The 25075-nt window shown below is 41.2% G+C and overlaps 2 protein-coding genes and 1 long non-coding RNA gene across 4 annotated transcripts; 1 reads left to right on the top strand and 2 right to left on the bottom strand.

Annotated features, from left to right (window-relative positions):
- Nucleotides 1-4109: 4109 nt before the first annotated feature.
- On the bottom strand, nt 4110-16174 carry LOC101169644 (phthioceranic/hydroxyphthioceranic acid synthase). Of its 2 annotated transcripts, none has more exons than XM_078938914.1 (7): nt 15874-16174; nt 15707-15799; nt 14781-14934; nt 12724-12884; nt 12412-12618; nt 12088-12269; nt 4110-10107 (listed from the first exon to the last, which is right to left on the bottom strand). In XM_078938914.1, exons 2-7 carry the CDS (start codon nt 15762-15764, stop codon nt 4597-4599), a joined length of 6273 nt encoding a protein of 2090 aa, XP_078795040.1. In that variant the 5' UTR covers nt 15765-15799; nt 15874-16174; the 3' UTR covers nt 4110-4596. The 2 variants fall into 2 exon arrangements, with proteins under 2 accessions (XP_078795040.1, XP_078795041.1); XM_078938915.1 differs by having other exon boundaries at nt 15707-15765.
- Nucleotides 16175-16602: 428 nt separating this feature from the next.
- LOC110017259 (uncharacterized) lies at nt 16603-21600 on the top strand. Its single transcript, XR_002292608.2, has 2 exons — nt 16603-16850; nt 16953-21600. It is a non-coding gene; the product is annotated as an uncharacterized LOC110017259 (long non-coding RNA).
- Nucleotides 18866-23485, bottom strand: rdh12l (retinol dehydrogenase 12, like). Its single transcript, XM_004081171.5, has 7 exons — nt 23347-23485; nt 22957-23072; nt 21447-21602; nt 21259-21363; nt 19583-19792; nt 19313-19505; nt 18866-19242 (listed from the first exon to the last, which is right to left on the bottom strand). Exons 1-7 carry the CDS (start codon nt 23358-23360, stop codon nt 19140-19142), a joined length of 897 nt encoding a protein of 298 aa, XP_004081219.1. The 5' UTR covers nt 23361-23485; the 3' UTR covers nt 18866-19139.
- Nucleotides 23486-25075: the final 1590 nt, after the last annotated feature.

The raw sequence follows: 25075 nt of genomic DNA, 5'->3' as shown, positions 1-25075 counted from the left end.
TCAAGTTTTTTAGGTGGTCTGCCTCATCCTTGCCACTCACCAAGATGTCATCTAAGTAGACCACCACCAATGGTATACCTTTTAAAGGTTTTCCATCGTCCTCTGGAATATGGCTGGTGCTGATGCTACTCCAAATGGCAGTCTGTTGTACGTGAAAAGTCCTCTGTGGGTGTTCACCGTCACAAATTTCTTTGATTCTTCATCCAGCAGTATTTGTTGGTAAGCATGGCTCATGTCTAGTTTAGAAAACTGTTTTCCTCCTGAAAGCGCAGAGAAGAGATCCTCCACTTTTGGAATAGGATACTGCTCCAATGAAGCCACTGTATTTACAGTCAGCTTATAATCTCCACAAAGTCTTACAGTTCCTGTAGGTTTAAGAATGGGTACCACCGGCGCTGCCCATTCAGCATATTTGACTGGAGAGATAATATTTTCTTTTAACAGGCGGTCTATTTCTTCATCAACTTTTGCTCGCATAGCAAAAGGAACAGAACGCGGGTGGAAGAAACGTGGAGAGGCATCTAATTTTACCCGAATGGTGGCTTTTGTGCCTCTCAGGGTGCCCAACTCCTCTTTGAACACATTTTCATGCTTATTTAACACTTGCTGTAGTGTGTTGTCATTTTCTTTAACCTTGTGCACTCTTTCAGCTTTGCATCTCTTTTTTATTTCTCTCCAATCCATACTTAACTCCTCCAACCAGGCACTACCTAACAAGCTGGGCCCCTCCCCCTTGACAATAATCAGGGGCAGTTTCAATGTTTGCTTTTGGTACTGAACAGTTACTTTTGTGGTACCAATCACCTCCACAGAATCCCCTGTATAGGTTTCCATTTTGATTTTGGCCTGGTTCAGACTGGGAAGTTTTGTGTTTTTCCACGTGTCTTTAAATCTGGCTTCACTCATGACGGTTAAACAACATCCGGTGTCGATTTCAAAGTTGACATACTGTCCATCCAGTTTCAATTTTACAGTGTAGGGCGCCACTTTTCCGAGGTCCCCTCCGGCCTGACGTCCTACCTTGTACACGTTGCCTTTTAGATTTGGTCCACTATTGATGCAGTTCAATGCAAAAGAGTCTTGGTCTTCATCCTCACTTTTCTTTTCATCTTCTGTGTCAAACTCTTTATGAGAATGATAATGTGATCCCCGTTTATTTTCTCTCTTGTGATGTTTATGCTCATGTTTGTCTGGGTTGCTTTTAACTTTGCTTCTACAAGCTCTTGCTATATGACCCACTTTGCCACAAGCATGACATTTTTCCTGCTTGTACTTACAATCTCCAGCCGTGTGTCCAGTTCCTTTGCACCTGTAGCATTCTTTTCTGACTCCTTGGAATGCCCGGGTTTCCTGTTGTCCTCTACTGATGTTGTAGCATTTTGTAGATGTGCCAGTCTGCAGATCCTGTGCATTTTTAATTGCCGTCTCGTGTGATACTGCAATTCCCAGAGCCTTTTCAAAAGTGAGATCTGTTTCGGCCAGGAGACGCCTCTGAATCCTGTCATCATTAATCCCACATACAAGCCGGTCCCTCAACCTTTGTTGCAGAGTGTTTCCATAGTTGCAGTCTTGGGCCAAACGACGCAGCTCAGCTACATAATCCATAACTGTTTCATTTGGCTTCCGGTTACGAGAATCAAACTTATATCTCTGTACGATTTCGCTTGGTTTTGGGTCATAATGGTTCTTCATCAATAATACAAGCTCATTGAAGGACTTGTCTTTTGGCTTGTCTGGGCTGAGGAGGTTGCGCATTAAACTGTAGGTCGGTGCTCCCACTACACTTATCAATATTGCCTTTTGTCTGTCTTCATTGTCTATTTCATTGGCCGCAAAAAACTGTTCAAGTATTTCTGTATTATACTTATCCCAGGTTTGAGACTTCGGATCAAACGCTGCTAGCGTGCCAATTGTTGCCATGCTTCACTTCTCTGTGAGAGGCTAACCACTTGTTAGCCACGTACCTTTCTGCTGCTTCTTTCTTCTCTCTCTCCCTTTTTTCCGGAGGTCTATGGGCCTTTCTCCTCCTTAAAAATCCTCGTCGCCAAAAAGATGTTGCATCTTGATCCAAAAAAGAAGGTCTCAAACATAGAAGTGGGTGCAACAGTTTTAATTTGCATAACAGAACCTCTCTGTACAGCCTGACCTCATGTCTGTTCTGACTTCTTCTCGTTCAACACACAATGCCACAACTTAACTAAACTCGCAGGTCTGTACTCTGCTGGCCACTCAATTACAATACAATATTGAAACACAATCTTCTTAGATTCAAGATACCACAGTCATCATCACCTCTCCCGCACTCTAACTCATGGTGCAGAAAAAAAATGAACATAACAGTTTAAATCACTAGTTAAAACAGAGTAAAACAGCTAGACAATAAAACCCATGGGCAAAAACTCACACTTAGACCCCAATCTGCCCAGATAGACAAAGAAAATGGAATCCCACAATTCCTTGCGATTACAATTGTATCCAATTTTATGGTATCATGTTGGATCAACATGATTGAAATTAGTAACTTTTAAATGGATTATTTTTATACACGATCGACATGATTCATTCACGTAAGATTTACAAACATAAAATTTTCTGGTTGAAATGACAAGTTACATTTTCATAAAATTAATTGGCTGGTAATTTAATTTAAATTCTTTTTGAGTGGGCTTTATCACTGTGGCGGTGTTGCCTTTCTTCTTAATTATATCTTTAGCCTCCTCGTATGCCTCCATGAGGATTTGTGCTTCCAACGGGGAAAAGTACGCGGCTCTAGTTGCCAGTTAATCTGTGATCTGTGGCGGGGTCTACTTGAGTGAGCCGTGAGCGCGCACCTATCCAGGATTGGTTTCACCTGGCTCAATGAATCCGTGTCTGCTCATCCTGGCTTGGTCTTTGTGCAACCAATTAAGCCTGGACGCACATGTTTTGGCTTCATTGAGCTCAGCTCAGTCATTTATCCCGGATATCTTAATTTTTGTGCAACAGGCCCCAGGATGTCAAAAGGGAAAATATATTCGTTTGTGGATATTTTTTCTGACTTTATCAAAATTTCAGGAGCTCCTCAGAGCTTCACACCAAACATTTCTAAGTGAAGTTTTGATTAAAAATTGGACTCTAAATCTAAAAAAAAAAAATACACAGCCATTTTAATACTTTTGTTTTAGGACTGGACACATTAAAACCAAGCCACAGAGAAAGAAAAAATCACAAGAATCACAGGGAAGGACGCCAAAGCAGAAATAGTATTTATAGGTTGCTTTAAGGGTCGTTCAGAATGAGCAGCAGCTGGGATGATTACACATTCAAACCAGCTGCAAACAGGAGACAAAGAAACAGAGAAAAGCAGAAAAACAAGAGTTCATTCACACAAAAGAATTTATTAATTTGGAAAACGAAAAACATGCTTTATAATAAAATGAATTCAGGAAAAAAAGCCAAATGTATACATCATATTTTCTGTTTTGATTTATATTTAAAAAAAAATCACACTCCTATCAAACTGTCAAACAATAAAAAAGATACTTCAAATTATTTATTTTATTGTTCTTAAATATTTTAAGTGACAAAATGTTTTCACATATATTTAAAAAAATTTGCTCTATTTAATACTTTGATGCTGAAAATAAAGCTTATTTTGTTCTGCTCATTTTAACCCAAAAAGAGTCAAATTTTTAAAGATTATATACAGAAAAGGCAAAACTAAAAACATGCTTTATAACAAAATAAACTAAGGAAAACATGCATCTATTTGGATGTATGTTTACTCATAAAAAAATCCTAAACTAAACACTCTTCTTACATTGTTAAACTGTGAAAAATATGTTTATAAATCTTTATTTTATTGTTTTTTGAATATTTCAGCGACAGAATATTTTTATTTATTTCTAATAATAATAATAATAATAATAATAATAATAATGTTTGTATTCATACTTTTAATATTGAAAATAAAGATTTTTTTTCAGATGATTTTAACCAAAAAGAGCTTTTATCCTGAAAAGAGGATCTCAGAGATCAACAACAATGCACAAATGATCAAAAAGACAATTGTATGTAAAAAAAAATTATGTATATATTATGTATATACTTTTTATTTGCATCTACATTTTAAACATTTCTTTAATGTTTGGCAGAACATGTTTTCTGCAATATTGTGACATTTTGTAATGAAATAGAATTGTTCACATTTTTCCTGCATCCTTGCTTTCATCTGCAGCAGCAGGAGCCCCAATATCAAACTGAACATTTTCAAAACATGTAACAAATTTTTTCATTATGATAGTAAAGTTCTGAATTATTAATTAAACAGATAAAACAGCTTTGATGACAAAATACAAAATCAAGCTCTATTAAAAACATTTCAATAGAATTTGTAATGAATTTATAAAAATGCAAAAAACATTCTAGTGTAATAGTGGATCGTTAGTTTTAATCACTGTTGGAGATATTGTTATCCTTGTTAGTTATAAAATGCTACAAAAGCAGAGAACCGAACAAAACAGGCTGTGGTTTCACCTCAGTGATGATTGCTCAAAAGAACCTGTCGGCATGTCAGTCCATGCGTTTTTGGAGTTTGGAGGCTTGACCCTGTGGCTTTCAGAGTCTGGTCAGAACATCGTCCACGTCTTTATTCGGGACGGAACCGATATTTCCCTCCTCTGATTCATTACTTAGTAAAGCTATCACTGTTGAGAAGGTGGCAGAGGGATCCAATAGGTTCACCAGAGGCACGTTCACTCCTCTCTCCTGAAAGATCAGGTTCTGCAAAGTCATGGCCTGCATTGAGTCAATACCTAAGGACGAAAGAAGTGAATCCTCCCTGAGTTCAGTCAGGTCCACGCCGACGGTCTCACAGAGCAAAGAAAACATGTACTCTTTTGGCGAGACGGCCTTGGTTTCTCTCAGCTGAGGGTCCACCTCTCTAGATTTCTGGAAGGCCTCCTCTACTAGTGCGGACAGCCGCATTGTCAAGGCTTTGTTCTGAGAGAGGATGTTGTATCTGATGTTACTGAAGTGAAACCTGCAAACAGCTTGCTGGACTTGGTTGAGAAGGAGGCACTGCTCCAGACTCTTGTGGATCTCAGCCACATCTAACACCATCATCCCCTTGGCCTCCAGAAAGCGCTGGAAATGCTCTTTGTTCAAGAGCAGGCCGAGATTCAATGCTCCCCAGTTGATGGACTGGCCGGGCAGCCCGATCCTGCGTCTGTACTGGCAGAACATGTCCAGGAAGGAGTTGGCTGCAGCGTAGTTGGTTTGAGAAGCGTTTCCAAGAAAGGCTGAGATGGACGAGTAGCACACAAAGTATTCTAACTGACACTGTTGTGTTGCATGGTGCAAATTCAACACACCGCTCACTTTGGGTTTAAGGACTTTCTCATACAGTGATCTGTCAAGAGACTCGATCAACCCGTCATGCAAGACGACGGCACTGTGAAACACTCCTCTGACCGGGCAACCAGGAAACATTTGCCCAATGGTTGTCAAAGCGTCATGCACATGCTCAAAGATGGATATGTCGCACTCTAGACTCTTGATTCTATTTCCACACTGTTTTTCAACATTGTTTATTTCCTGCTGGACATCAGGCGTGGGTTTGCTCCTGGAGAGGATGGCAATGTGTTTACCGCCTCTTTGTGAGATGAACTTGACTGTTTCAAAACCGAGACCAGAGAGGCCGCCTGCTACAATGTACACTGCCCTCCTCCTGAACATCTGCCTTTTAGCCGGCACAAGTGGAATGTCAGACATTGTACTATCCTTGTCTAAAGAAACCACAGGCAAGGTCTTTGCGCTGAAGTATGATGATTGATTTTCTGAAGTGGATCCGTCAGATTTTTGAAATGTAAAGTTTTTGATGGAAAATTTCCTGCTCAGGTTCAAAGACTTCAACCACTTATGAAAGTGTGACCTGTGTGCTCTCAAGTGTCCCTTTTGCAAGACGTCTTTCATCTGAACAGTCTGTACATCAACGCTGTCCTGTACACTCTGCAGCGTGTCCTGAACAAGAGAGCCTTGCATGTAAGTGTTGCAAATGATAACAGCATGTCGGATTCCTGGAAGGCTTAAAACTTTTGCAGTCAGGGATTCGTCAAACGGAGGGAGGACGACAAAGGCCTCCACGTGGCTGACATCTGCAAAGGATCGGTTGCATTGAGTCACATTCCTGCCGGATTTGCAAGAGGCAAGCACCAAGACTTTAAAAAAGGAAGAATCTGGCACAGAACACACAATTCCAAGGTTCTGCTTGGCTCTAGGTAAGACTCGATGCAGGATCTCCCACGCTAGCCAAAAGTATGACACACAGGGTGTTTTGTGGAGGAATGGGAACCTTCTGGTGTGGTAGCATAGGACCTCTGGGACCGTCACCCTACTAGCAGCCACAACAGGACAACAAGAAGCAACATGATCCCCAACTTTTAGCTTCTTTACATCTTTTCCAACTGCTGTGACGGTACCACAGAAGTCGAGAGCCAGCAGCTTGTGTTTCTGAGATGAGTGTTTGTTCCAATACAAAGTTTGGCCAAATGTTAAGTGTGCGGAACTAACAGGAAAATAGTCTGATGTATGAGCACAAACCTTGCTGGGATGAATTTCCACAGAGGTTTCATCAAGTGGATGGTCTTCCTTGATAAAGTGCATAGCGGTCAGGTGAGTCATCTTATGTGCATCAGCTGTGTGAAAAATGCAAAAGTCGGATGTTGAAGTGTCATAACGGGCCTCAGTTTTATCAGTGACTTCTGGTTGGGTCCGAACAATAGAGGGTTTAAAGATTTGCCCATCCTTTACCACCAACTCAGGATACTTGCTGCAAGGGTACGATCTCAGGACTTCAAACAGAGCCGCGATATCCTCACTAGAGACTGAGCAAACATCGATCAGCTGGACAGAAAAATCAGGTATCTCTGCAGCAAATGATCTCGTCATTCCAGCAATTGCAAAACCTGGACTTACATGATCCACTGTGATGTCTGATGAACGGTAGGTGATCGCTCTGATTGACTTGAGGAACTGGATCTGCTTCAGCTTAAGGACTATTTGGCGGAAAACCTCACAGCAGCTTGCTAGATTATGCAGGACGGTGTCTGCCTTTAGTGATGTGAGGTCTTCTTTACCCCAAAGAAATAAAACCTCATCAAAGTTTTTCTCAATACATGTGATTTTAAGATTTGCCAGAAGAGAAGAAAACCCGTTAGTTAAGATATCCTTGGCGTGTGTGACTGGAACATATCTAGATTCTTGGTCTAACTGCTTTTGTAGACCTTCTGAGATCCCTAAATGGTCAGAGAAGACCAAAGCCTTTGGGGGAGAACAGGAAGCGACCTTCTCTGAGGCGACAGTGTAGGTGTTATGGTAGAAGTACTCCTTCACCACATGGTTATGACCAACAATGTATTTGACCATCACATGCTGTACCTCTACCAGCACCCTTCCCTCCTTGTCTGCAAAACAGCCACACACCTCAAAATGATCTGACCCCACGTCAGTAGCTCTCAGGTAGATTATCATCTCATTTTTCAGGGGTTCAAAAACTGTCATGCTTCCTATTTGAGCAGGGAACCCCGGCCTACCAGCGAAGATGTGCTCCACGGTGACCGGCAGAAGCTGCATCAGATAATCCAGGACCACAGGATGAATGCAGTAGTCGTGTAAATGAGATTTCAGCTCTTTTGGAATGGAAACTGTTGCCAAAGCCTCCTTCAGGTCCTCCCCATAGCGCACTTCAGCTTTATTCTGGAAGACTTCTCCATACTGGAAGCCTCCTTGAGACAAATACCAATAAAATTCCTGAAAGTTGACCACAGAGGTGCACCGCTTGTAGATGGAGCTCAGAGAAATCCGCTGCTCTTCAATAACTCCATCTGCCTTTGACACCACCGTGCCATATGCATACAATGCAGATGGCGAGTAGACCGTGAAGCTCGTCTCCTCCTCAGTTTTCACAACTTTAACCTTCATCTCAGGGGAGTTCTGCGTTAAAATGAATGGACTGTGAAAGCTGACACTGAGCTGCAGTGAGCTGAGGGGAACTTTTGGATTTGCACTTGCAAGGAATGCAGCCAAACCTAACTCGGCATAAAAAGCACCCGGGACGATGGGGATGTTGTTGTGTTTGTGCTGTTTTAGATAGGCAGTGGATTCAGACATGAGATCACAGCTAAAAATGTTGCATTCACTTCCTCTCTGACAGAGCACTGGATGACTACTTCCTTTGGTGTTCTGTGCTGCTCCAATGATTACATCTCTGTCAGAGCAGTCAAACTGGTATCTTGGGAAGGGCGTGGGTGTTGCCTCGTTACCTTTGTAGAATTCATCCCAGTCTACCTGAAAGCCAAGTTCAAACAGTTTTGACACAGTGGACAAGACCGACTGGTGATCTTTCTGTGGCTCCACTGAGGCAAGAACTTCTGTGTTGTTTCCAAGAGTTTCCATGATGTTTCTCTGTAGTGCCCTTCTCGGCCCTATCTCTACAAAAATTGTGCCTTTTTTGTCTTTTGTTGCTGACCTCACTGCCTGCTCAAAAGCAACCGGCTCTCGGATGTTTCTTGCCCAGTACCTTCCCGTACAGAAGTCTCCTTGCTGGACTTCCCTGCCCGTTACTGTAGAAAACAACTCTGTTTGCAGGTCATGTTCTGCTAAAGTACCAATCATCGCCTGTATTTCTGGCAGGATTGGATCCATCCTTTGGCTGTGGTATGCAACAGGCACATCCAGCATGCGTAGAAAAAGGTTCTCACTGTTTTCAGTGTTCCTTAAGTTTTCTCTGAGGGTCTCGATTGCGTCTAGATCACCTGAGATGGTGCAAGACTGTGGGCTGTTTAAGGCAGCAACGCACACTTTTCCAGAGTACGGAGGCAGGAAAGACTCAACCTTTGACACTGCCATGTTGCTGACCACAAGCATCTTACCGCCAATGACCTTACTCTGGAGGATGCTGCGGAAGTATATGACCTTCACTGCATCTTCAAGAGACAAAAGGCCGGAGCAGTGAGCCGCTGCAACTTCACCAACTGAGTGTCCAAGCATAGCATCGGGTTTGACCCCCCAGTGTCTGAGTAGGGAGGTAATTCCAACCTGAATGGCAAAAAGTAGAGGCTGCACAACATCTGGACTTTTGGAGTCACTCACTTCAGAGTCACTCTCAAGTGTTTCTAAGATGTTGAGAGGGTTCAGAACTTTGAAAAGGTGTGAAATCTGTGCAATCTTGTCCCTGAACACAGGCTGAGTTTTCAGTAGCTGCCTGCACATGCCGGGGTAGGTGAGGCCATTTCCACAAAACACAAACACAAGCCTAGGGTCAGAAAGGGCTGGGCGGATATTCTTGGCAGCTGTGCCCCTCAGCTTCTCCATGAGATGATTTACAGATGAAACCAACAGCACTTTTCGATATCTGTGTCGTTGGTGACTTCTTCTGCAAGCTGACGTAAACAGCAGCGAATCCAGATCAACTTTCCTATCTTCTTCCAGGTGTTTCAGGGTGTCTTCCACCATCATGGTGAGGGATTTCTGAGACATTGCAGACATAACAAAATACTTTGCTGGCATCTCATCGCTCTTTTGTCGAGCGTGTGGTTGTAGGTACTGTTTGACGATGGCATGTGCATTTGTTCCCCCAAAGCCAAAGTTGTTTACACCTGCCACTCTTGGACCAGAGCATTCCCATTTCTCCACCCTTTGGGGAATTTTAATGTTCAGGGCTTTAACATCAACACTGGATGTTTTTTCAGAGTAGAAAACCGAGGGAACAATGGTCTTGTGCTTCATCATCAGCAGAACTTTGATGAGTCCGGCCATTCCAGCTGTAGACTCTGTATGTCCAATGTTGCTCTTTACAGAACCAACCCATAGTACCTGAGAACCGGGAGGTCTGGCTTTGGTGATGACATTTGAGATGCTTTCTGCTTCTGTTGGGTCTCCAATTGGGGTTCCAGTTCCATGGGCTTCGATGAACTGGACAGCTGCGGTGTCCTGCTCTGAGTAGATCCTGCGCAGCAGCTCTTCTTGTTGTTTCACGGAGGGTTTAGTCATAGGAACCACTGAGCGTCCATCCTGGTTGATTGCAGTTTTGGTGATGACACCCCAGATGTGGTCAAGGTCCTGAAGAGCCTGTGAATTCGTCACAAATAAGCAGCAATGAGGAAAAGTCATTTTGTTGATACCTGACATCACTTTGCTTTGATTTTTAGGATTTTAGCTGCTTAGTGGGGTTCTGTTACCTGCTGTTGTTGGTAGGATACTCAAACTACTTTTGTCTGCAGCAGCGCAGCGACTGACATATAACGCTAATGTACAACACAACTCCATCCACTTATCAACCAACCGGCAACACCTAAATAACACACGCTCTTCGACATGCTGTAACTCATTGGCTGTTTACTCAATTAATGTAGTTTCAATGGATTGAGATGCAGAGAAAAGTGGTTTGCACTGTAACGCAACATATTAGTAATATAAAGTAATGTAAAATCCATAGTGGCGCAAAGCTATTACCTATGACAGCAATTTACATTAAATGTACAAATGGATGAGGAGTTACTGTCACATTCAAAACAATGTAAACACTGGAGCTAAAGCTACGGAGTTAAAGGGTTAATGCAACAAAAATCAAATTTTGTCTTGATTGAAAGCACAAATCCATGTCCAAATCAACTCCCAACTCAATATATTAACCTTTAGAGGGCTGGATAGTTGAGGGAGACTCATCTGTTGAGTGTTTCACGGGTTTTGTGAGCAACATTTCATTAATGAAGACGGGTTAGTTCAGCAGATGAGCTGAAATCTCTCTGTGTCTGACACATTTCTTTCAGAGAAGCATAGATTCATGCTGCAGAGGGAACTCATGCGGGACTTTTCTGTTTCATTTTGAACAATGATGATGAAAACCTTATATTGTTGTTCCACTTCAGCCTTGTATGACTTTTAGTTTGTGACACATAAATATTAATAGAAGAAAAGTTCACTAAAACTGGTATATTCTAAATATTGGGGACTATTGGTTTACTGTACTTCCTTTAAGAAGAAAATACTCCTTTTTTTTTAAAAAGCCCCATGCATATTATATTTGGAGGGACTACTGCGGACTCAGAGGGAAAGAGTTTTGCGTTTTCCATGACTTGTCTCTGATTTCTGATGGAAGATTTCTGTCCTCCTGTAAATACTCTCCTCAACCCTTGTGCTATCTCAGATGACCCCCCCCCTTACATTGACGTGTTCTCCCTACCATGACAAAGGTGGATAAAGGTGGGAAGATTTCATGTAATCCATGGACACCAGTGAAGTGTCATGATTTGAATTTGTTGTCTTGTTTTTGGTCCTTGTTCTGTCTTGTTTCTGTTTCCTGTTTTATTTTGAAAGTCTCCTGTCTTGTCTGTTTTCTTGAGTTTTGCTTCCTTTGGTCCCCATCAGCCCTGATCGTGTCCACCTGTGTCTTGTCTGCCCTGTCTGTATTTAAGTCTTGTCTCTGCCTTCCTCCTGTGTTGGTCCATTAGTTACCCCTGTTATGGTGTTCATGCCATGTTCCTCGTCCATGTTTCATGCCACGCCAAGTAAGTTTTTGTTTCCTTTGTCATCCTGCTCTGCAGCGCTTTTGTTTGTGGTTGTAATTAAAACCCACTAGCCCTGATCCTTGCCTCCTGCCTCTGCATCTGGGTCCAACCGGCTCTCGAGCCACCTCACCGTGACATGAAGATCACAAATCAATGAAGAAAAAAGGTTCAGAGCACTGTCTAGTGGGTCTAGATGACCCAACTCCCAACGTTAAAGTGCCTGGGATAGCACAAGGGTTAATGTATAGTGAAGTGGTCACCGTGATCATTCCATCAGTTTCCAGCTTAAGCTGCTGTTGGCATTTGAAGAGTGTGCTTGAAGGAAAATTCAAATTCTGTCATTCTTCAGACATCAAAACCCTCAAGAACTGAATTATGGACTGAATTATGGCAACATGTTCCAATAATGGAAAGGACACCACACGGATGCTTCAGTATCGTTAAGGCACTACTGTGTGCTGACTTTGTCTCCATTATGGTCACCTGAGACTGGATTCAATGCAAACCCCTTTTTTTTCCATCTTGTTCTGCATGTTCTTACCCTTTTGAGTGGTTTGAGGAGAACAACGCCGCAGCCCTCCCCGCGACCGTAACCGTCTGCTTGGGTGGAGAAAGGCTTGCTGGTCCCCTCCGGTGAGATCATCTTGGCCTTACTGAGAGCTACAAACACTCTTGGCTCAATGATGCAGTTCACCCCCCCACAAAAGGCCATGTCACAGTCCCCTGATAAAATAAAACACACGGTACGTTAATATTTGAATGCCACGTTGAAAATACGTTTCCTGGCGTTCAGAAGTTAAAGGTTAGATGATGGAATTTGCTGGCCTGCAGCAGTGCAGTGAGATGATTCAGAAACTCTGCAGACCTTGTTTGATGGACTGACATGCCAGATGAAGAGCCACGAGGGATGAAGAGCAGGCGCAGTCTAAGGACAGGGAGGGGCCTGTGAGGTTGAAGACATAAGAGACCCGGTTTGCTGCGATGCTCATGGCGAGCCCGGTGCCGGTCCAGTGGTTGATCACGCTGGGATGCATGTGTGCGGCGTTTGTTTCATAATCTCTGTTCATCATTCCTAAAATCAAAGCAACACAAACTCAGAAGGAATGGATCCAAAGATGAGGACATGTTGGTTTGACTTTGGGAAGATTTTGCATCAGAAAAGGCTTCATGTTCCCACCAAAAAAGACTCCGGTTCGTGTCCCACTGGCTTTTTCCATGGGAATCCCGGCGTTCTCCAAAGCTCTGTAAACACACTGAAGGAGCTGCTTCTGCTGAGGGTCCATCTGCTCCACCTCACTCTCACTGATGCCAAAAAACCTGTGGTCAAACTCGTTAAACCTGCAAACAAGCAACATCATTTCACCCGATGAAGACATAGGAGTCACAAATATCAATAAGAATATTTAAACGTTCAAATTGATTTTTAAGAGCTACATAAAACAATAAAAATCATTCAAAATTCAGTTTTAAATTAACTGTTTTATTAATAAATAATACACTTTGCTTTTGAGTTTCGTTCACATTACAAGACCGCTTAATCAAGAAATTTTCAAGAGAAAATTTCAAGAGAAGCTGCCTGAGGATGATCTGCAGAACATCATCTAAAGGCCGTGTGACACATGTACAACTTGAGCATATGGCACAGATGAAAACTGGTCATACGTGAATATCCGTGGAAAAAAAAGGAGAAAAGTTGAGGTTATTTATGTGAAATTTTCACAGATGTATCTCAAAGCAACCACATTAAAACCACGGCAGAAGTACGAATAAACCACGCAAAGAACACGGAAACCCACGCTTCACCGAATTTCTTGCCTGGCATTCAGGGTGCTGAGCAGAAATCACATGACGTCAGCACCACGGTCAGCTCCCGCTGTGAGCCCTCGCCATGCTTTGTTTTAATGAAACAGTCGGACTCCCCCGATCCGCACAAGTTCTACGTCAAGGCCATGTCTCACAGCTGCTACGTATATCTGCACATTTTCCACGGGTGAACTGCTGGTCAGTTACATGCGTGATGTATGTATTTCAGAAGAGTTTCTTGCGTTTGTCAGATGTCCGTCAAGTCGGGAAAGCCTTTTTGTCATTAAATCGACATCCCTGATATCAGGCTGTATTAAGCCTAACTAATAATGCCAAAAGTAAAAACGAGTTAACTAGTGACAGATAAAAATGTGAACTAGTTAACTGAAATGTTTAAAAATGTGCACTAGTTTACTAGTGTGCACTCTTTGTGCCTACTAGGTAACTAGTGACATTCTAAAAAGGCATCTAGTTAATTAGTTACGTGCAAATGTTCTACAATTTTGCTAGTAAGGCTCCTGTAAAGCTCATTAGTGTGACAAAATCTCATACTAGTTTACTGGTGACACGCAAAATGTTAACTAGTTGACTAGTGAGATTTTTGTAAGTCTTTATGAAATGCTCAGACTGATGGAAATTTTCTGTAAAACACATGAAATGAGATAGAGATGCTTCCTTCTGAAGAAGTTTTTCATGCTAAAAAAAACGCAACAATCTCAGTAAAAACAAATCAGCAAAGAACACTGAGGCAATAAAATTCTGCAACATACCCAAACACTTGATTGCAGTTGTTGTAAATTCAGAGGAAAGTTTTTAAATTTTAGTTCCATTTTTGCATGAGAGTCAGGCACATTTAGATGCTGCATTGCTTTAAATGAGTTAAATCATCTTTTGAAACTGAACTTCTGTTCCCTGGTTAGATTTACTTTACAGGACTGCAGGCAAAGCTTTAAGTCATCCCAAATCAAAGTTTTGTAAATATATTTATAACTTTTTCCAGCTGTTTCTAGAAATCGGTCAGTAACCAAGTAAGAAGAAATTGAGAATAGGTCCACATTTGAAATGACCTGTTTTATCAGTTTCAGGTCAGAAAAAAAGGAGGAAAGGTGTGTTTGTTTTATATTACAACCAAAAGTACAGAAACTTTTATGCATTGAAATAACAGCTGTTAATATGAGAACAAATGAAGAGTTTTCTATAGAAATTAAATCTGATCTGAATGACAGAAGAGAAAATAAGAGAAAATGGATAATTACTCTTTTTGATCATTGAAAATCAAAGCTACTGAAAATTTCAAATTTGGACATTTTTTAACTATTGTATTTTTATTTTTGTCGGTTTTGTGAGTATTTCTTGACCATAGTGTGTGTTTTTTCTCCCTTTACCAACAACTAAAACGTGGCCTCGTGTGATAACGGCCGCAGTTCATACCCGTCCATAAATGCTGCCTTCGCTGTGCGGGATTTCCCAGCTTTGGTGTCATCCGGGTCGTACCAGCTCCTGGTGTCAAACCGCTCTCTGGGAATTGGAACACAGCAGTTCTTGCCATTTACCAGAACCTTCCAGAAATTTTCCAGACCTTCTCCTGTAGGAAAAACATAAAAGAGTCAACAGGAATCCAGATCTTTGACCCTTTTCAAGTAGAAATGCAGTAAAGGTTGATAAAAACAAAAAACAGGAAGAAAGCAGCTTATGGTTCTGGACAAACTTTATGTGTGACGGGAAACCATTTTTATAGGCCAGAAATGATTCCCAGGATTGTTTTTATTGTTTTATCGCCTTTTTGTTTGAAATGTGACTCTAATTTTGGAAACCATAAACGAATTTACTGAAATAAAACACAGTAGAAGGCCAGAGATTTTTCTTATAGTCTTTTGACACCTATCGATGCAAATGTGCATCAAACCCCTTTGGCTCCAAAATGACCTGAATTTAGAATCGACATGAAAGAAACACAAGGGAACATTTTCTTTCATGTACAAAATAAATGTACATGTCAGGAGTTTCAAGTCAATTTGACTTTTTGTGTGTGGCAGCGATTAACAGTACCAAAAAAATACAAAAAATGAATTAAATAAACAAAAATAATAAATAAACAGCAAAATCTGAGTCCATGGGTGGCTGAGACACAAAATAGTTTAATGAGAAAGATATAAGGAATTTAAAATTATTACAGAAAATGTTGTGCTGGGGTCAAAATTTCCCCACTTGAAAGCGGGTCAATTTTGATCCCAACACAATAAAAGGGGTTAAATATGACTTTAAGAGATCAATAACTTAAATTTAATCAGTTCATAAATATAAAAGAAGTTTAAAAGACTGAACCAAACCACATGGAAGTTGTAAATCTTGCTCACCTCCTGGGAAATTGCAGCCAATCCCCACCACCGCTACGCCGTCCTCAGCTTCTTCCATGCTGTGGGAAGATCCCAGAGACAGAAAAGATCCACCTGAAGACCAGAAGCTGAAGCAGCGGCTCACTGATCACTAAGAAACTTTGGCCTCCACTTCTGTCTGAGCTCACCTCTAAACTGTAAGTTGAGTCCCTCCAGTGCATCCTCTCCTCCTCTATACCTGCAGTGATAGCATCTCTGCCCTTCTTATAGCCCGCTTCTTCTCTTTATCAAACATGAATCATTTATCGTATGCGCAGCCATGGAGACGAAAGACTTCAGTGCACACCTTTATGATGCTGCGGGAAAGCTTAATCAATATGTGATACAATATATGGTGACTCTCAAGCTGGATTCACTGGAGCTCATCGTCCATCAACCAGTGGAGATGATTCTGATTAAAAATTAAAAGCTGCCACTGACGATTGAAGAAAAACACAAATCAACACTTTAGCGGAGGAGTTAAGGAAGTTATCTGACTCACAGCTTGCTGGGCTCCGCCCCTTTTCTCCTATTTGGTAAAAATGTCACTTGCTTTGATGAAAGTAGGTCACAGATGTTAAAACGTTTGTTTGACTTTGATAAACTCTAAACTTTTGTCACATCTAGTATGAATAAAAAATAGATTTCATGTAAAATCAGCTTTTCTGATTCTTCAAAAACACTAAAAATATCAACATTTGAAAATTATGCAGTTAAAAAATAGACTTTAGGTTTTTTTTATTTGAACTGTAAAATATAAAATCATGGCAGCTATTGTAAATTTTTATCTAAAGCCTGATGTCTAAGCAGAAAATTATTGATAGAAATGAATCAATTGTCACTGAAGCGATTGGAAGGAACGAATAAATTTGACATAAATCCTCTGAGAATTTCTGCTTCAGGTCCTGCAAACCTGAACTTTGAGCTGCTGCTGTAGGAGGTTTGCAGGAAGTTCAACCAACGACGGCAGATGAGAGGTTTAAGGTTTAGGTGGACTGATAGCTGCTTGATAAGGAATGCCAAAGTCAGACGGATGTTTCCTAAGATTGTATGAAGGACTTAGCAGAGGCAGGTGGAGGTGAAACACCATGAGAAACAAGGAACCCTTCCATCGGGACAGTTTATGGTTGTTTTTTTTAGCTTTTTAAATGCTAACAGAAAGAAAGCAGCAATGATTCTGGCCTAGTTTCATGTGTGACAGGAAAACATCTTCACTTGCTTCTTTCAGAGGAATGTCTTCAGTCCATTCGTCTCTAAAACTTCAGAATTTCTGTTTGGCGTCACGGGGTCGCTGAAGCCGACCCAGCTATTGAAGGGCGAACACCGTCATTCAGCTCTTTAAAGAGGTAAATATTTTACTCAACACCTGAACATTTGAAATGAAGTCTAAAAATGTCAAGTTATGAAAAAGAAAAGTAAGAATGAAAGAATAGTGGGACTGAGTGAGCTTCAAAAACAACCTCTGTGTCGCAAAGTGCCTCGACTTACAGGGAAAGAGTGCTGTAAACAAAATTGTCTTTCAGACACCACAAACAAATGACATAGCTAAGGCTAAAAAGAAAATAGAGGAAATAAAACATACCTTTTATTAGGATTTATGTTTATTTTCACTGAGATGGGAAGGAACTCCACTCTATCTAGACTGCAATGCACGGTAGGGGTAGCACCATGATTTATGGCTGTTTTGTTGCTGTAAGAAGGTTTTTACTTTTTATAAATTACGTAGTTTAGGGTCACATGTTTAACCAATAACTGCATAAAGGATAGAAAAACGTCAGATTGAAGTTCAATGCTGGGAAACTGTTGGTAGGAGGAAGTGTGAAAACACTTTTACAGCTTAAAATACGTGTAGATAAAACAGATTTAGCCTCATAAGTCTTTACAGCCTGAAAATGTTAGTTTGTCACTGCTATTCATCGACTTCCTGTGAACTGAAGTGTATGAAAGTGCTTTACTTCCAGCTACAGAATTCACCTTTTATTTTGGTTTTTTTAATAAACTTTATTGAACAGCATATATATTTACAAATCACACCAGTAAGTACTGTCAGAAAGCAACAATTATCTTACAAAAAAAAAAAAAAAGAATCAGTTACAGTCTATAAAAACTAATGGGGACATAAATGAACAAAAAAGAACAATTAAAAGTAAGAAATAAAAAATAAAAATTGTGGAGAGGGGGAATTATTTATCAAACAAAGAAGCGCAGATTGTTTGAGTGTTCTGTGCCTCAGGTGTATTAATCTTTTTTAGATATTCATAAACCTGATGGAACTCTGTCAGAAATCCAGTAAATTTGGGAGTTTTTTTCTTTACTCTACACTTACGTATGTAAAATTTAGATTGGAGAAGTGACAAATATTACTTTTTACCTTTTTTATCATCGAAATTAAAACGCTCGAGAATATGTTTAAATCATATTAAAGTTTTTGTTGGCGAGCAGTGATTGGTCCAAGTCGCCGTTTCTATGGCAACCGCTCTCGCCAATGAGGAGTGAGGTTGTTGGAGCGCGCCACAAAACCTGTCAAACATTCTGAACGTTGGATGTAGGGGCCGCAGGCTCCGCCTACTTTTATTGAAGTCTTGCTGATTGGTCAGTTCATAACTTGAACGGCTGAAAAAAGGATTGCCAAGATGATGTTAAAAACAAAATCAGAGCCAGGATTATTCTGACTAATGGAATGATGGATTAACAGCTGTTTATTTCTCTATAGACCGATATGGTTCACTTCTTCACACAGAAATGTTATAGTCTATGGATCTACGGAGGTAGAAATGTGTCAAAATGGACGAGCTTGTAGATCTGATGTGAGAACTACACATCGCATTTTCACACACAGATCTGCATCTGTGTGCAAATAAAATCTTCTGCTGTAAAGTTTGACAAACAAAATCACAACTGACACACATTTGAGATCTGACTTTACCAAAGCTTCCGAGTCCTGCACTCTGGTTGATAGTGCCCAGCAGAAAAACAAGCCGTCCTGTTGATCTCAGAGTTCCTTCACTTCTCCACAAAATCCTCAAGTAGTTAAATAGCTTGATGATCAACGACACGGATAGATTTTTTTGTCGTTCAAAGCAAATCTGTTTTTTTCAATTCTCAGAAGAAAGTCCAAAAGAAAAGAAAACCAGACAAATGTTTTTAGTATTTAGAGTATTTAATGATAAAATTCATGTAAAATGTATAAAAACAGCTGATACAAGGAAAAGCTGTGATATAGATTATTAAACTCTTTACAAAGAACCTTAAGTTATTTAAAAGATTGGATCCCTACCGTGACTTTATTAGACATGAGGAAGCTAAAACATAAAAAAACAGTCACGCGTTTTCAGAACAGAGCGGCCGTGAAATGCGGCGCATTGCGTAAAAGACGTGTCCCAAACAAGCGAAGGCCTTGGGGGTTTGGAGCGCATCACTCCCACGTTATGCCGAGCATCCGGCAGCTCAGATCCCACAGCTTCTCTGCCACGGTGTCGTCTTTGCCGGCAGACGAGCAGCTGGCGGCGGCGCAGTCGCTGTGGGGAGAGACGGACGGGGATCAACATTTCAGCTCGGTGGCGTGGTGAAACGGTCGTGATGGCGTACCTGTAGTATCCTCCGCTCTCCGTGTCCAGAGACGGCTCCACGGCACAGTAAATGGTGGTCTGAGCCCCCTGCAGGGAGTTTTTGGTGAAGGGTCTGGCTATTTTCATGAAGAACTGCTCCGGAGCGCTCAGGTGGCGCCACAGATCCGTCTGAACGACGCCGGGATGGAGGGAGTACGCCGTCACGCCGGTACCTGCAAACGCGGAGCTCCGTGAGATGTGAGCGCCAGACTGCACAGCTACTGATGCAGCAGAGGGGGGGGCGTGGCACCTTCTAGCCGCTTAGCCAGCGAGCGCGTGAAGAGCACGTTGGCCAGCTTGCTCTGGGCGTAGGCTTTGCTCTTGCTGTAGCTCTTCTCGCTGTTCAGGTCGTCCAGGTTGATGGAGCCCCAGGCGTGAGCCATGGACGACACGGTGACGATCCTGGCGGGGGCCGACCTCTTGATCAGGTCGATCAATAAGTACGTCAACAGGAAGTGACCTGAGGAAGATGTAGACGACACTGTCAGAGCAGGGCGGGATGAGGAAGATGTTTTCCTGACGAGAGTCAAATAATTCAGCTGAAATGTTTGACTGTAGGTGGATCCGATGGATCCATGGCTCTTCTGCACAAAACACTACAGAGACGATGAATCTCCTCCCTGCTACCAAATGCCAGACTTTGCACCTCTTCATCATTTCTATTGGACTATGCCAGAGCGCCGTCTTCAGGCGGATGTTGCATTAAAGAATCAGGTCGGTCCTCTTAACCCTTACTGGTCTGGGGCCTTTGAGGTTTTTTTTCCTACTTTACTATTCACTAGTGATGGGTAGATGAGGCCTCGTGAAGCGTTTCGGCACATTGCCCAAACTGTACTGATACTGTGTCACTCAATACTGACTCCTGCTGGACTGAAAACGTCATTGCAGGCAACCCTGTAAAGAAGAAAATGCCACATTTAACCTCCAAAACATAAAAGGATTCATTTCAGATGAGTCCGTTTGAAATGGAATCGTATTTGCTAGATCAAGCAAAAACTTAGAGGAACAGGGGGAACAAAAAGCCCAAAACACTGACAAAACTTTTAAATGCTGGACAGCATCTTTTCGGTACAATCCTAGATTCTACTTGTTTCACAGATGTATTTTTGATTATATTGCAAAATAATTCCAGAGTGAACCTGAAACTGTCCAAAATAAAGAGAGAAAAATTCTCTTTGAGCACAAAATTGAGATCAAACAGTTTTTACGTTTTAAAAAACAAAAGATCAAACATGTAGAGACAAAATAACTACGTATAAATCCACAAACAAAGTAGTGATGAGGTCAAAGTAACTTAAAAAAAACAGAATAAATCCTTCATTTAGAGGAGTTTCTTCTAAGGTTTCATACATTTATGCGTAAAAAACTCCTGTTTGTTTTGAGCTAAAGCGTTAAATCCTGTTCATTTTGGAATGAAAGCGTTACTGATGGGGAAATTCAGAGGCCGCTGAGGGTTAAGGACTGTTACAGAAGGTTTAAAAATAAACAATAAAAGTTTGGGGAAACGGTCGATGCAGGAAGTGCAGTGAAGGGAGGAGCCAGAGACAGACGGCGAGGCGTCTGCTGTAAGGCAGGCGCCACGCCCGAGTCTGAAGAAAGAGCTTCCAAAGTGCAGGTTAATCCGTGTTCCTGCCCTCATCTACAAACACCAGCGTGAGGCGTTTCCCTCTGGGGCCTATCGCCGTCTCTCTGTTCCCCCAGACTCTGTTCAGAGAGGCGGCGAGAGGCTCAGGACCTCAGAGTGTCTCCAAGTCTCCAACTTTGACCATTTAGCAAAAAATAAACAGTTTCAGACACGTTAAAACTATTCTTTTTAAAGTTTTTAAAATTGGGAGTTCTCGAACCGTTCCGGCTGGAAGAACCAACCGCCGGTGCTGAGGTGGTGTCAGAAGATCCACTTCCTGCTGAATGAGCGTTGACATTTACCCAGGTGGTTGACGCCGATCTGCATCTCAAAGCCGTCGGCCGTCTTCCCATAGGGACAAACCATCACGCCGGCGTTGTTGATGAGGATGTTAAGTTTTGGCTCGTCTGTGAAAACGATAAAAACAATCAAACGAAAGAAGAAAAAAAAAGCTGGAGGTGCTCCTCAGAATCTGTTTCTAGATGGTTACCTCGGTTGATGACTTCTGCAAACTCCCTGATGGACTGACTGTTGGACAGGTCCAGCTTCATGCTCACCACCGCGTTGCTGTTGGACTTTTCCATGATTTCCTTCACCGCCGCCTGCGCTTTCTCCATGTCCCTGCAGGCGATGATGACTCTGGCCCCTAGACAAGAAAACGACGTTAGAGAGCAGCGCCCCCTAGTGACAGAAATATGGGACTAAATCAAAAAGACTGGAATGAAGAGCAACTGAAAGGGCGAGCAAAATGGTTTTTTTTTTTAAATCAGTCCACCACATAAACTACACTACCCACAATTCATAGTAAGGATAATGCCCCTCCTGGCTTGACAAATACAATTTTAGAAACAAGGCTTGTAATTTTCTTTTATTTCTGTTCCACCGCCGTCCTGGACTGAAGGACCAGATTGTTTTCACAACACGTCTTTCTTTCTGCGCCTTTGAGCAAATATTTGACCGCCGCCACAAACTGAGCCTTTACCGTGTTCAAGTCTTGAGCGGGGTGGCATAAGATGGAGTGAGGGACGTGTAGATACCGCTCAGCCAGTGGGGCGGGTCAAAAGGGGGGCAGCTCTGAAAATCTATATAGTTAATTTACTTATAATTATGGCAAAAAATTTCATTTAAAAGCGTAAATATGCTGAAAAAAACCCCATTTGTTTTTCAGAAAGAAATGATACTGTATGTAAATATTATTGAATCCTGCACTAACAAAAAAGCATGGTCACTTTTGAAACCAACAGATTTATTTGCTCTTGATTATTTCCGTTTTATTTTAAATTTTATAAACTGTTTTATATTGCTATCATTATGGCTCTTTTGGACATTTCTGTTAATTTCTGTGGCAAATGCAAAATGTCTTGCACATAGTGTGGAACGTCATATTATTTTGTATGTGCAATATTTGTTAATAAAGTTTTAAAGGGGAGCAGCTCTAACAGTTATCTAAATTTTACTTCATTTTTTTAATAAAGATAATTATCATTTTAAATTAAAACCTGTGATTTTTTATCAACTGAAATAAAGTTTTTTTTTTTTTTTAATTGTTTGGACTAATGAGGTATGACTTTGATTTTCACCTACAAGGTTGCTTAAAGATTTTCAAAATAAATGTATGTGCCATTAAATTAAGACATGTACAGTAACGTGGGAGACTGGCGGCTTTAATTCTGCTTTTGAACGAGATTTTTCACGCTTTGGAGAAGAAAGCTCCAAAGTCTTCTGGAGTCAGGACTATCACATCAGTTCAGGTTGAAATCAGTGCTGCTACTCCTCTGACGTCACTGAGGCGGAAACATGTGCTGTGGGTTCAAATCCGCACAGCTGAGGAAGTTCAGCGTGTAACCACCAGCAGCTGATTACCCAACTGTCAGATGAAGGAGCGGCAGCAAACCACCGAGAACCGGACTCTGGTTTCTGCCTTGTTCCTTCATATCAGCGGGGATTGATGGGCGAAAAACGTAACCATGACTCGGCACTATCGGACACGGCACGTGCACCTCTTTTTGCCAGGTCGATGGCGGTTTCTTTGCCGATCCCGGTGTTGGCGCCGGTGATGACCACAGTTTTCCCGTCAAGCTTTGCGTCAGAAGACCAGGCGGCCCGGAAGAGATTTCTACAAAATTGAGAAATTTCAGAAAATGTTTTAAATGGTGACAAAAAGGCAGTTTCCTGTGATTAAAAACTATGATTTCAAAAAACGACAAAAAACAAAACAAAACCCCTGAGAACTATGATTTTTAATATTCATTCAAAAAAGTAACAATTTACTACTAGCTTAAATTGACAAGCTAAACCAAACTAATACAAACAAGACATTTTGTTTAAAATATATACATATATACATTTATAATCGCTAAACAGTAAAGATAAATGTAGTAAAGCGTTACCTTAAAGACTGCATATCGGTTAAAAACGCTGTAAATGTAGATACCAAGACGTCAGAATCCTAACAAGACAAACTTGACAACTAAATTTGGCACTTTGGCATCCAAACAAACATTTGAAGACTGCAAAGCAGCACCCAGACTAGCAATAAGTAATTAACGTTGATTGACAGCCTTTTCAACCAATAGAATATCACCTGTTTGGGTTTGGATAACGCTGATTGGCTCAAATGCATTTTGGGGTGGATCCCATGTCAGACAACGTGCTCGATTGTTCTTTCGGGCTGTGCCGAAGGGGCGGAGACGTTAAGAATTCACGTCTGTATGTTGCAAAATCAACGCTCTTACAAAACTAACTAAAACAAATTGAACTGTTAAAAAGTAGTATTAAAGTTTGATTTAATTTTTGTTTTCTAATATTTTTTTTTAGCAGTTCAGTAGATAGCTTTCACAACTGTAGTCAGAGCATCATTGACATGAAAACATGGAGGCTTACAAAAATAAGTTTGGACACAGCAACAAATAATGCTATAAAAAACTACAAATGAAAAAATAAAGAGATTGAAGATGTCAAGTGTACAATATATATTGATATCACATGCAAATATGAAAAAAATAAACAACAATAAAACATAAAAATAGATGATAAAGCAATAAAATCTGATATGGTGACCATGAGGGGTTGAAATATCTGAGTTCACTATCTTTTCTTGTAACTTTATGTTGTACTTTCCAAATTTTACTAACAATTATGTTAAATTAGCATGAGGAAAAACATGTGGTGTAGTGGTTAGCACTGTCTTCTGCTGTTTCAAGAGTCCAAAAGCTTGTTTTACTCAGCTTTTCGAGCTTCCGCACAAAAAACTCTCACGTTCTACCAAGCTACACACGTTTTTATGACTTTTTCTGGGCTCTTCAAACAAAATTTGACCAATCAGGGACTCAGATTTGGCAATGACCGGCATGGACCGGTGTCCTTGTTAATTGACAGAAGTGCCAGCCGTTTGAAAATATCAACACCAAGTCTTTCCTACATTGGAATAGAGCTGTGAAAATGAAGTCATGGAGCAGGATTCACCAGATTCGTGCTTCGGACAAAGCCTCATCCAACTGTTGGTGCCAGACATGCGCCAGTAAACAGTAGAGAAAGAAAAAGGAAAGAAGCCCCCACCCCTGCTTGTCCAGTGTGAACAATGGCCGAAATGCACGTTCAAAAATGAGCGTTTCTGGAATGCGCTTCAAATGCGTTATCTTCACAGGTTAAAGCTGGGACTGACCCCGTTGACCCTGCACAGGCCAGATTAGATATTAACGATCTGTTAATTTGTGTAATATCATATGACTTGACATTTTACAAACAATTTTGTGATAGTTAAAATCTAGAAATAATTCTGTAATAAATACATTTAGCCAGCAGGTGGCAGCCAAGACTCACATCCTCAAAACAGGGTCACTTTTGCTTTCATTGCAGCGCTGCCTCACAGTCACACAGAAACTCACCAAGCAACACATCTACATTTGGGTCATTCATCTCTTTCCAAGATATTTGAATAAATCCCTATGATTCTCCTAAATATAATGACCCCAGCATGATGGATGGTTCAGCACTGTTGCAGCAACAAAACAGGAAGGACTTTGCTCATCATCAGCTGATTGTGCGAAAGCAAACACTTCCTTCCTTTGCAAAGCTAGTCAGCATAAAAAGAGGGATTCTAAAATATGTGGGACAACT

The sequence above is a fragment of the Oryzias latipes genome, chromosome 20, assembly GCF_053564925.1.
Source record: "Oryzias latipes strain Hd-rR chromosome 20, Olatipes_Hd-rR_3.1".
Taxonomy (NCBI): Eukaryota; Metazoa; Chordata; class Actinopteri; order Beloniformes; family Adrianichthyidae; genus Oryzias; species Oryzias latipes.
This window is presented reverse-complemented; position numbering and strand designations above follow the sequence as displayed.